Below are 11,822 nucleotides of genomic sequence, written 5' to 3'. Positions count from 1 at the left end.
ATGTTTATTTTTTGTAATTTCTTTTAATGGTGACATTTTATGCATAATCTTATCACTTTCATCAAAAGCAATTTGTCTTCTTAGACTTCTCCTTGGTAATGGTGTTGCAGGTTGTACATTTAAAACTGGTATTTTACTAATATTTTCAACTGCAGAATTTTTCAATTCAAAGTGTCCAATATCCCCTTCAGATTCTTTAGAACTATTACTATCAAAAGCAAGTTTTCTTTCTGCCTTAATTATTACTTTATCAAAGTTGTCAAAACTTTCTATTTTTGATAATGATTCAGCCAAATCCACTTTTGTCTGTGTTTCTCCACCAATTGGTATTTCATTTAAAATTATATGATCATCAAAATTAACTTTATTTCTGAACTTTATACGAGATTCTGCTATAGTTGCATTCTCTGATGGTTGCAATATGCTCCTTCCTGGTGTTTGATCAAAATTAACATAAGATATTGTATTATCCAAGTTCACCTCTGGTGTTTTACACATTTGGCTTACTTTTATTATGGTTAATGGAGTATTTATCTTCTTTGATGTTTCAGACAAATGTACCTCTTGCACTAGACTTAATCTTTTATTATGTTTAATAGGTGTATAATCTTTTTTATTAGGAGTACTAGACATAAATTTTCTTGTCTTATATTTTACATTAAAGCTTTCATTCTTTTCATATTTATTACTCAGAATTTGATTACTTGTAACATCAACTTCTTTCATATCACCATTACTTCTCATTTCTTGTGTCATCTTTTGCCTTTTCTTTGCTACGAAAGCTTTGAAAGAACTTGATTTTGTAAATGCAACATTTCTTTTTACATTAGATTTCTTTTTAGTTATATGCTTGACAACAGGCAATTCTTCTTCCTTCCAGTCTCGTGAACGAAGTTTCTCCAATTTTTCAAATCGTGAATCACAGTTCTTTACTTCTATATACATCACATCCCAAAATCCTTGTAAATCTTTACATGTAACTAACATTTCTCCTTTTCCTGTCTCACAATCAGCAACTAATCCACGAAATCTTTCAAACTTTTTGCCTATTAACAGATTTGTTTGGCCAATAGTTTGATTTATTTCATATTGCCCATCCTCTGTAGTTGTAGGTTTTGTTTTAATTTCTGACCACGTTTTACATAATTCATTTAATCTGGTTATTTCTCTGCTTAGAAGAAATTGAAAATATTGTGCAGTATGTTCTTCTTCTTCAACTGAAATATTTAAATTTTTCATGACAGTATCTTTTGCAGGAATGTCATCACTTGGTGAATGACAAAGACTGAAGCTATGTGTTAATTGTTCTTTTAAATGTTCATCATTATTATGTCTCACATTGGTGTATTCTTCACTATTGCGTACTACATTTTCAACACCTGATTTTATCTCTTCATTTTTATTATTATTATTATTAGAAGAATTAAATATTTCTTCTTCATCATATGATAATTTTAAGGAGACTGCTTCTATCGAAGAATTATCTTCTGCATCATTAGAATCACTTTCCTTGTCATTAGGTGCATCATTCTCCTGAATATTGACTGGTTCTACATTAAATTCTGTAGTACCACTTTTTCTATTTTCCTTTGATGTACTTAAAGGGGAAAATGTAAACTTTGTCTTGATAGGTGTATTTTCTATGGCTACTCTGCCAAATAAAGGTACTTGACACAACCCAACTGGAGCTTTAAAATTATGATCAACAGGAGCAAAAGATTTTGCATCCTCTCTCTGGTATTTTTCCTTGTTAATCATAACACTTATATTTTTAACAGCACCCTCAGTTACTTTTTGTGTTAGTAGTTTATTTAGCAATCGTTTTTCTGTTGCTCTTGTAATTCTCTTTTCAGGTGTTGCTAGAGCCATAGGTGCAATCTGATTCCGTGTCTTTTTACGTACCATAGTTGGAGCAACACTATCATCTTTACTAACTGGGGAACAAAATTTGTGATGTACCACTCCAACAACAAAGGGTGGCTTTTTATTTGCTTGTTCAAATTTTCTGCGTCTTTCACGTTCAACTTTCCATTTTAAGAACCTGGTCAAACGATTTTCCACTGCAGGGACTAACTGCATTCCTGAAATTAAATTGTTAATAATAATATGGCAATGTATCAATGAGATAATATACCAATCATAAACAGTTTTATACAAACCTTTGTTCTGTGGTGTGCTTTCTGTAGAATTTGATATCATTCTATTTTCATTAAACGTTACAGCTCTTTGGGTTTTACGTTTCCCTTCATGTTTTTTAGTGCGAAGAAACCGACCCTCGTTTGCGTTTCCGAAACCAAACGTTTTCTCTTTATATTGTTGCCGAAAAGTTGACATTTTATTTTACATGAACAAACTTAACGTCACGATTCAATCTAACTTTCAGCTAACCGTCTCGCGGTAAAGTTCAACGGAAAACAATTTAAAATTGTTGCGCACTAGGAAGATGTTTTTGAATAGCAGTGTCACCACCGGTGGAAAAAGATATAAAACTAGTAATAACTAATGGGGATTTTGGACAGGGTTATTGCCCTTGGAGCGTTAAGGCGCTCTGTTCGTGATCGTGTAGTTATATTTAAAGCGAACAAGAAAATCTAATCAGAAATACATTAGGTGATAGGTTCATTCTGTACTTCGCCTGTGGTGCTATTAAATGTTTGTCTTTTGCGTCAATCCAGGTAGGAAGACAAGACGGGCAGATAATTTTTTCAGTTTTCTATTCTTTTATCGACCTACAATATTATCAACAGCTGATTGAAGACCATTTGTCTCAGCAATTTTCCTACACCAACTTCCCCTCAAGCGGTCACAATCTGTGACTTTAGAGTAATGAGAATGGCGTGTTTACCGCCTATTTGGTAGGGCGATGACATCAGAAATCTTATCTCTACTTTGCTGATCTATACTTGCTTATATCCACATATTGGAGCTGTTATGCAATGTTGACCAGTTGCCGGCGATCAGGTCGTCGGCAACCACTGAATTTGGGAGAATATGTAAGCTCGAACTTACGCACTTGGTCACAGCAACCAACAAATCGCACATTCCGAAATATTTACATACATTAATAGATTGAAACAGAACACCTTGTAATGAAAGAAATAATTACAACAATAATAATTTTTTTAATTGGTACACACATATATACAATCAGTGGTTTAATTTTAAAAATCTCACATTGAAGTCACACTTTTATCTGTACAAATATTATAAGAGTACCTTTTTATAAAAATCCTTATTATAAACACTTAAAATAAATTTAGAAATAAAATAAAAAATTGGCTAGTTATTCTCGCCACAATTCCCTTCATTAAGTGCCTTCTTCCTCTTTGTTATTGGTTTTCTAACAAATCTACTACAGATGCTGATTGTCGACGTCGTATTTCCGACGGTGGTACCTCACCATATTATATTGGATATAAAGCTTGAACAAAAATTAACTCGTTGTATGATCTTTGTAATTTGTATTGGCAAAAACTAAAGTCATCCAATTTATATTAATTGCTGATAATACTTATATTTCTTCCGCATCGCAATAAATTTACGTTCATACAAATAAAGAAAAAAGAAGCAAAGAAAATAATTACGTTTCTCTGGTGTTTCCCATGAAATAAGATTTTCTGTGACTATACTCCTCTTTCTATCACTAGATTGTGCCCTGCTCCTTCCAACATGAGGAGTCATGGGTAATTCCCAACCACTGCACTCTTTTTCTGCAACAATGTACTCACTCAAATATTGCATTTAAAGAACATAAAATACTAGTTTATTAGCAACTATCCATACCTAAAAATTTAACACTTCTAGTAGATCTTCTCCTGACATTACTTTCTTCTAAAGACATGTTATCATTCCAACTGTATAAATCCATTTTTTCCTTATCATTAATGCTGCCTTTAAATGAACTTTTTCTCCTTCTCCTTTCTGAAGGAGTTTTATTTTCCTTATGTTCTAATTCTTGGATGCTAGTAGACACTTCTTTTAAGGATTTTCTCCTAACTGTAGGTGTATCAAGTACTATAACAGTTCTATTTCTTAAAACTCTTGTATTTTCATCATGTTCATTTATTTTTTGTTTTTCTTTATGTTTATTTTTTGTAATTTCTTTTAATGGTGACATTTTATGCATAATCTCATCACTTTCATCAAAAGCAATTTGTCTTCTTAGACTTCGCCTTGGCAATGGTGTTGCAGGTTGTACTTTTAAAGCTGGTATTTTACTAATATTTTCAACTGCAGAATTTTTCAATTCAAAGTGTCCAATATCCCCTTCAGATTCTTTAGAACTATTACTATCAAAAGCAAGTTTTCTTTCTGCCTTAATTATTACTTTATCAAAGTTGTCAAAACTTTCTATTTTTGATAATGATTCAGCCAAATCCACTTTTGTCTGTGTTTCTCCACCAATTGGTATTTCATTTAAAATTATATGATCATCAAAATTAACTTTATTTCTGAACTTTATACGAGATTCTGCTATAGTTGCATTCTCTGATGGTTGCAATATGCTCCTTCCTGGTGTTTGATCAAAATTAACATAAGATATTGTATTATCCAAGTTCACCTCTGGTGTTTTACACATTTGGCTTACTTTTATTATGGTTAATGGAGTATTTATCTTCTTTGATGTTTCAGACAAATGTACCTCTTGCACTAGACTTAATCTTTTATTATGTTTAATAGGTGTATAATCTTTTTTATTAGGAGTACTAGACATAAATTTTCTTGTCTTATATTTTACATTAAAGCTTTCATTCTTTTCATATTTATTACTCAGAATTTGATTACTTGTAACATCAACTTCTTTCATATCACCATTACTTCTCATTTCTTGTGTCATCTTTTGCCTTTTCTTTGCTACGAAAGCTTTGAAAGAACTTGATTTTGTAAATGCAACATTTCTTTTTACATTAGATTTCTTTTTAGTTATATGCTTGACAACAGGCAATTCTTCTTCCTTCCAGTCTCGTGAACGAAGTTTCTCCAATTTTTCAAATCGTGAATCACAGTTCTTTACTTCTATATACATCACATCCCAAAATCCTTGTAAATCTTTACATGTAACTAACATTTCTCCTTTTCCTGTCTCACAATCAGCAACTAATCCACGAAATCTTTCAAACTTTTTGCCTATTAACAGATTTGTTTGGCCAATAGTTTGATTTATTTCATATTGCCCATCCTCTGTAGTTGTAGGTTTTGTTTTAATTTCTGACCACGTTTTACATAATTCATTTAATCTGGTTATTTCTCTGCTTAGAAGAAATTGAAAATATTGTGCAGTATGTTCTTCTTCTTCAACTGAAATATTTAAATTTTTCATGACAGTATCTTTTGCAGGAATGTCATCACTTGGTGAATGACAAAGACTGAAGCTATGTGTTAATTGTTCTTTTAAATGTTCATCATTATTATGTCTCACATTGGTGTATTCTTCACTATTGCGTACTACATTTTCAACACCTGATTTTATCTCTTCATTTTTATTATTATTATTATTAGAAGAATTAAATATTTCTTCTTCATCATATGATAATTTTAAGGAGACTGCTTCTATCGAAGAATTATCTTCTGCATCATTAGAATCACTTTCCTTGTCATTAGGTGCATCATTCTCCTGAATATTGACTGGTTCTACATTAAATTCTGTAGTACCACTTTTTCTATTTTCCTTTGATGTACTTAAAGGGGAAAATGTAAACTTTGTCTTGATAGGTGTATTTTCTATGGCTACTCTGCCAAATAAAGGTACTTGACACAACCCAACTGGAGCTTTAAAATTATGATCAACAGGAGCAAAAGATTTTGCATCCTCTCTCTGGTATTTTTCCTTGTTAATCATAACACTTATATTTTTAACAGCACCCTCAGTTACTTTTTGTGTTAGTAGTTTATTTAGCAATCGTTTTTCTGTTGCTCTTGTAATTCTCTTTTCAGGTGTTGCTAGAGCCATAGGTGCAATCTGATTCCGTGTCTTTTTACGTACCATAGTTGGAGCAACACTATCATCTTTACTAACTGGGGAACAAAATTTGTGATGTACCACTCCAACAACAAAGGGTGGCTTTTTATTTGCTTGTTCAAATTTTCTGCGTCTTTCACGTTCAACTTTCCATTTTAAGAACCTGGTCAAACGATTTTCCACTGCAGGGACTAACTGCATTCCTGAAATTAAATTGTTAATAATAATATGGCAATGTATCAATGAGATAATATACCAATCATAAACAGTTTTATACAAACCTTTGTTCTGTGGTGTGCTTTCTGTAGAATTTGATATCATTCTATTTTCATTAAACGTTACAGCTCTTTGGGTTTTACGTTTCCCTTCATGTTTTTTAGTGCGAAGAAACCGACCCTCGTTTGCGTTTCCGAAACCAAACGTTTTCTCTTTATATTGTTGCCGAAAAGTTGACATTTTATTTTACATGAACAAACTTAACGTCACGATTCAATCTAACTTTCAGCTAACCGTCTCGCGGTAAAGTTCAACGGAAAACAATTTAAAATTGTTGCGCACTAGGAAGATGTTTTTGAATAGCAGTGTCACCACCGGTGGAAAAAGATATAAAACTAGTAATAACTAATGGGGATTTTGGACAGGGTTATTGCCCTTGGAGCGTTAAGGCGCTCTGTTCGTGATCGTGTAGTTATATTTAAAGCGAACAAGAAAATCTAATCAGAAATACATTAGGTGATAGGTTCATTCTGTACTTCGCCTGTGGTGCTATTAAATGTTTGTCTTTTGCGTCAATCCAGGTAGAAAGACAAGACGGGCAGATAATTTTTTCAGTTTTCTATTCTTTTATCGACCTACAATATTATCAACAGCTGATTGAAGACCATTTGTCTCAGCAATTTTCCTTCACCAACTTCCCCTCAAGCGGTCACAATCTGTGACTTTAGAGTAATGAGAATGGCGTGTTTACCGCCTATTTGGTAGGGCGATGACATCAGAAATCTTATCTCTACTTTGCTGATCTATACTTGCTTATATCCACATATTGGAGCTGTTATGCAATGTTGACCAGTTGCCGGCGATCAGGTCGTCGGCAACCACTGAATTTGAGAGAATATGTAAGCTCGAACTTACGCACTTGGTCACAGCGACCAACAAATCGCACATTACTAAATATTTACATACATTAATAGATTGAAACAGAACACCTTGTAATGAAAGAAATAATTACAACAATAATAATTTTTTTAATTGGTACACACATATATACAATCAGTGGTTTAATTTTAAAAATCTCACATTGAAGTCACACTTTTATCTGTACAAATATTATAAGAGTACCTTTTTATAAAAATCCTTATTATAAACACTTAAAATAAATTTAGAAATAAAATAAAAAATTGGCTAGTTATTCTCGCCACAATTCCCTTCATTAAGTGCCTTCTTCCTCTTTGTTATTGGTTTTCTAACAAATCTACTACAGATGCTGATTGTCGACGTCGTATTTCCGACGGTGGTACCTCACCATATTATATTGGATATAAAGCTAAAGTCATTCAATTTATATAAATTGCTGGTAATACTTTTATTTCTTCTGCATCACAATAAATTTACAACTAGAAAATGTGTGGAACATGATATGGAATAATAGGAAACGTATTTTACATCTGTGAGCAAAATTTAGAATTGTTCTAAAACTTATAGTTTTAAATAATTACTTTCAATGTTTCATGTATTTGTCCCCTTTTTTCTTTGTAAAAATAAAGTAATTTATGAGTGCATAATATTGAAAATAATACACTTACCTTTATTTGATCAGACTGTTCACCATCAAAAGTGTTAATTCAATTGAACTTCAAATTGGAGATTCTTTACCCAAAGAGTTTATACAAATGTTGTATTCCTTTACAAAATATTTCACAGTGTCATCTTTTTTTATTGCAATTCTTGTAATCTACACTGTTCACACTCCACAAGCACTGATTGTACTGCAGATCCTTAATAAATAATAAAACTTTCATTCGACTACACAATTATAAATATAGCAAATAGACTTGAAGTAATTGATAATATACAAGATTTGTTCCTTTAAAATATATTGAATTGTACCTCAATTTATTTTACAAAGCAATTCAATCGTAATGTACAGACAAAGTTCAACAAGTAAAACACATGTAACCTACCAAGACTGTGCGAAGAAGAACGGAGGGCTCTTAAAAATATTGAGACAAAATAAAGGAAACTGTACATAACTAGAAATACTTGAACAATAATAGAAGAGAAAAAACAAAAAATGTTTTCGAAGATATGCCACCAAAAGCGTAATACCACTGCCATAAGTGCTACAAACTAATGACAAATAGATGAACCCAGAGAATAGAAGTCCGCAGATTGTCCGTTAAGTTTTCCATCTATGCCGAAAGACAAAAAACACGGACTTTTAATCTGACTTTTGTCTGTAGGCGGTCCGTAGCACTCACAGACCTTGTCCACAGACAATATCCACAGTCCGTAAATCTGTACAGGGCTTTACAACTCATTGCGCTCAATAACACACAGTTCATCAATTTCGGCCATAGTCTATAATTACTCTAATTACAAATACGTTTGTTTACAAATTTACGAAGTATTGAACAACTTTATTATGATAAGTACAGGAGCTTAATGATATTAAAGCCGATCTATCGTAAGTACTCACATCAGAGAAAAAGTAGTATTCTGATATCTTTTCATGTAATTCTTACTTATAAATTTGCTTATAACTTTTACTGATATATTGTTCTCTACGATATTACAGAATAACGAATTTATTGGTAATCGTAATGTATTTATTCACTTTCAAATTTTTTTTCTTTGTTGCTTATAAGTTTGTACGTTTTTTGTATTAAAAAAAACTCTATGCATTGTACTTTTGATAATTGTTTCCAAAATTTCGATTTTATGATGAAAATGTTCTGGCTCTACGTAAAAAACACGTCGCAAAAGAAGGTCAAGACTCGTATATTAATCTTTGATAATGTGGGAATATTTCCCATGTTGGGAGATGTAAACCAAACTCTAAGGCCACCAAAACAGCAAATTCAGATGTAATTAAGTCCTTGCGATTTAGACGAAATACACTTTCAATTCTCTGGAAATTGTATAAAACTATTTAATCTAAAAATATTCGACGTATAATATTGATTTATGTAGCAAAATGTTGTAATAAATTGGCATAGAATAAATACCTCTATTAATGATTTAAGAACGTCACCCTTAACATCATTTAATTTTGCTGCAAGAAGTAAGCATGCACCAGCACATAATTTCCGTGTTTGTTTCGTGACAACATTTCGAAGAATAAGTTTCTCAAAATATACATAAGCCATTGCTACTGTTAAGAGATCAATACCATATTCCATTTTTGCTATTTTCCTCATTTCTCGTTTTAAACTATGTACGTCATTATAATGTATTATTAAATTTTGCATAAAAAATATTACATAGTTATGAACCATATTACACTGGTTTAATACTGACCTTCTTAACTTACTCAAAGTAAGTTGAATATGTGGAAATTTTTCCTTAAATTTATCATTTAATTCTTTTTTCAAATCAGATGGTCGTACATAATCAATAACTGATGCCTATATGAAAGACAGAAAGAAATAAGTAATCATTACATGAATTATTAATATACATTATATCTTATAAGTTTACAAAATTAAATACCATATATGATGTAAATGTAAGCAGTGTTCTATGTTTTCCAGCTATGAGTTCCGGATCATCCAATAAGTTCGGATTATATTGTAATGATTGCTCATCCCAATCATGAGCTATAATTAAAGAAGCTTATTGTAAAAATATTTTAAATCCTACTAAGCAGTGCTTGCTTATATTTGCAGCGCAAATGTACCTTTGGAATCAGCATTAAAAGATAGCGGTGGAGATTCAGGTGTTAAATGTTGAGCTCGATGTGTAGCTGTGTCATAAGATAAACACCTGAAAGAAAATTCATTACGTTAAGCGATACTACGAAAAAATAAATTTGGAACTAAATATAACAAACATTAAATTTATCATAACTTTAAAATATTCTTTATGCTAATAATACACTAAATCTAATAATAACTAATAAAGATTACACTATATGGGATATGAATGAATATGTATGCATTCAAATGAAAATGTAAATGATAAATATGTATATATATTAATGATAATATACAATTATCTTGTTTGTATACAACTTCTAAGGCAAGGAATTTATTTTGTAACAAAATTAACTTACGTGTATATCATGATATGAAATTACATACAACAAAGAAAAAAAGAAATTGGTACATACAAGTGTATAGTGCACGTGCTATACAATTAATATAGATAAAAAAATATATACATAATTACAGAATTGCAAATAATGCTATTCCAAATTAATTAAAAATATAAATTAGTATTCACACTTTCTACTGTATACCATATTATACTAATTTATTTAAACCTTCTTTTAATATAATATGGTTATATATTTTACCATTTTGAGTGATCCACATTCCATGTAATAGTTTTTGTCCTGCAAAATATGGTTGAAAGATTTCATTACAAGACAAAAAAAATAGTGCAATACATTTTCTGTGACAGTATATTAGTGAAACGTGAAAGATGAATGAAAACATCTAATAAAGGAGTGTACAAAAATACTACACATATGAAAAATTTACAAAATGAAATAACATAAAATACTTGTACTTACAAAATTGGAATAAAATATTTAATAAGAATAAAGATATATTAGTTTTAGTTATACAAATTAAATACCTTGAAACTATAGGATGCTTGTTAGGTATAAGTTCTATGGTCTCATTATCATTAAAATGTAATTTTTTGTCCTTCTGAAACTGCCTAGATGGAACAAGCAATTGTCCATAAGATATTTCCTAAAAATATTCTGAATTAATTTGTGAAATTAAAGGCCATAAAATAATTCTGTATTTTATAATTAGATACCTGGCCGTCTTTAGCACGCTCTACACCCAATAAACCAAAGGGGTCAATATTATCATTAATTGCTGATAGTGGTCTCTGTGAAGAAATATTTTTTCTTCGTCCTGTGTCTTTACGCAATTCAGACCTGTAAATACAAAAAAAGGATCTACATCAATATGTATTATGCATTGTAAGTACAATTGTACACAATTTTCATAATGTCCAACTTACCAACTAGATCTCTGTCCTTTATTATATGGAAGAGCAGAAAATACTAGAAATGGCACACGTTTATTAGAAACCAAAACCAGTCTATCATCTCCAAATTTGTAACCATTTACAGGATGCTGCATTAAACGCAATTCTCTTGTAACTTCTGGTATTATGCCACTACTTCCAGAACCAGATTGCACATTGTTTGATGTTTTTGTTTTTGATTTTGTGGATTGTGGCTTAGAACGTAAAGAACCAATACTCTCATTGGAACTATTATATTGATGTTTTATATCTTCCGAAAGTGTTGATGTTTGATGAGTTATACGCTTTTTATATTGTAAAGAACCAACTCGCCTTTCAGGTAGTGAATATTCACTGCCAGTTGTACCAGTACTGAGAAATAGAAATGCACATCTTGTATTTTCTTTTCCTAATAATGTAACCAAAATAACATATAAATTTTATTAGTCCTAAACACTGTATTTAACTTATTATTCTTGTTCAATGTTGATTATACATTTTTAATAATTTTAACATTAAACTTTAATCATGCATGCATATTGGTTTGAAATATTAAAATATAAAACATAAATTCAGATATATTATAATGTACATCAATTAGTAACAAAAATTATGACTACCAATATCAACTAAAGAATTGTAATCATTGGAAGGAAATATT

The 11,822-nt window shown here is 30.8% G+C and overlaps 3 protein-coding genes across 4 annotated transcripts in view; all 3 read right to left on the bottom strand.

Annotated features, from left to right (window-relative positions):
• LOC108574479 (disks large-associated protein 5-like) overlaps positions 1-2,357 on the bottom strand; it is a 2,904-nt gene extending 547 nt beyond the window's left edge. The window contains exons 1-4 of the mRNA XM_017937081.1: positions 2,160-2,357; positions 1,506-2,081; positions 712-1,391; positions 57-645 (exon numbers count right to left, since the gene is read on the bottom strand). Coding sequence (XP_017792570.1) covers positions 57-645; positions 712-1,391; positions 1,506-2,081; positions 2,160-2,334 — 2,020 coding nt within the window. The 5' untranslated portion in view covers positions 2,335-2,357. The remainder of the gene's footprint in view (positions 1-56; positions 646-711; positions 1,392-1,505; positions 2,082-2,159) is intronic.
• A 1,076-nt stretch (positions 2,358-3,433) lies between these two features.
• LOC108574478 (disks large-associated protein 5-like) lies at positions 3,434-6,438 on the bottom strand. The gene is made up of 7 exons (XM_017937080.1): positions 6,241-6,438; positions 5,587-6,162; positions 4,793-5,472; positions 4,138-4,726; positions 3,784-4,014; positions 3,585-3,710; positions 3,434-3,474 (listed from the first exon to the last, which is right to left on the bottom strand). Exons 1-7 carry the CDS (start codon positions 6,413-6,415, stop codon positions 3,434-3,436), a joined length of 2,418 nt encoding a protein of 805 aa, XP_017792569.1. The 5' UTR covers positions 6,416-6,438.
• Positions 6,439-8,817: 2,379 nt separating this feature from the next.
• LOC108574483 (CDK5 and ABL1 enzyme substrate 2) overlaps positions 8,818-11,822 on the bottom strand; it is a 4,581-nt gene continuing 1,576 nt past the window's right edge. Inside the window, exons 2-10 of one of the 2 annotated variants that reach the window (XM_017937085.1) lie at positions 11,156-11,533; positions 10,946-11,069; positions 10,757-10,875; positions 10,473-10,511; positions 9,855-9,940; positions 9,668-9,774; positions 9,476-9,582; positions 9,184-9,388; positions 8,818-9,086 (exon numbers count right to left, since the gene is read on the bottom strand). In XM_017937085.1, the coding sequence (XP_017792574.1) occupies positions 8,946-9,086; positions 9,184-9,388; positions 9,476-9,582; positions 9,668-9,774; positions 9,855-9,940; positions 10,473-10,511; positions 10,757-10,875; positions 10,946-11,069; positions 11,156-11,533 (1,306 nt within the window). In that variant the 3' untranslated portion in view covers positions 8,818-8,945. The remainder of the gene's footprint in view (positions 9,087-9,183; positions 9,389-9,475; positions 9,583-9,667; positions 9,775-9,854; positions 9,941-10,472; positions 10,512-10,756; positions 10,876-10,945; positions 11,070-11,155; positions 11,534-11,822) is intronic. The other variant, XM_017937086.1, reaches the window with a different exon arrangement.

The sequence above is a fragment of the Habropoda laboriosa genome, unplaced genomic scaffold (genome assembly GCF_001263275.1).
Source record: "Habropoda laboriosa isolate 0110345459 unplaced genomic scaffold, ASM126327v1 scaffold224, whole genome shotgun sequence".
In the NCBI taxonomy this organism is placed as follows: domain Eukaryota; kingdom Metazoa; phylum Arthropoda; class Insecta; order Hymenoptera; family Apidae; genus Habropoda; species Habropoda laboriosa.
This window is presented reverse-complemented; position numbering and strand designations above follow the sequence as displayed.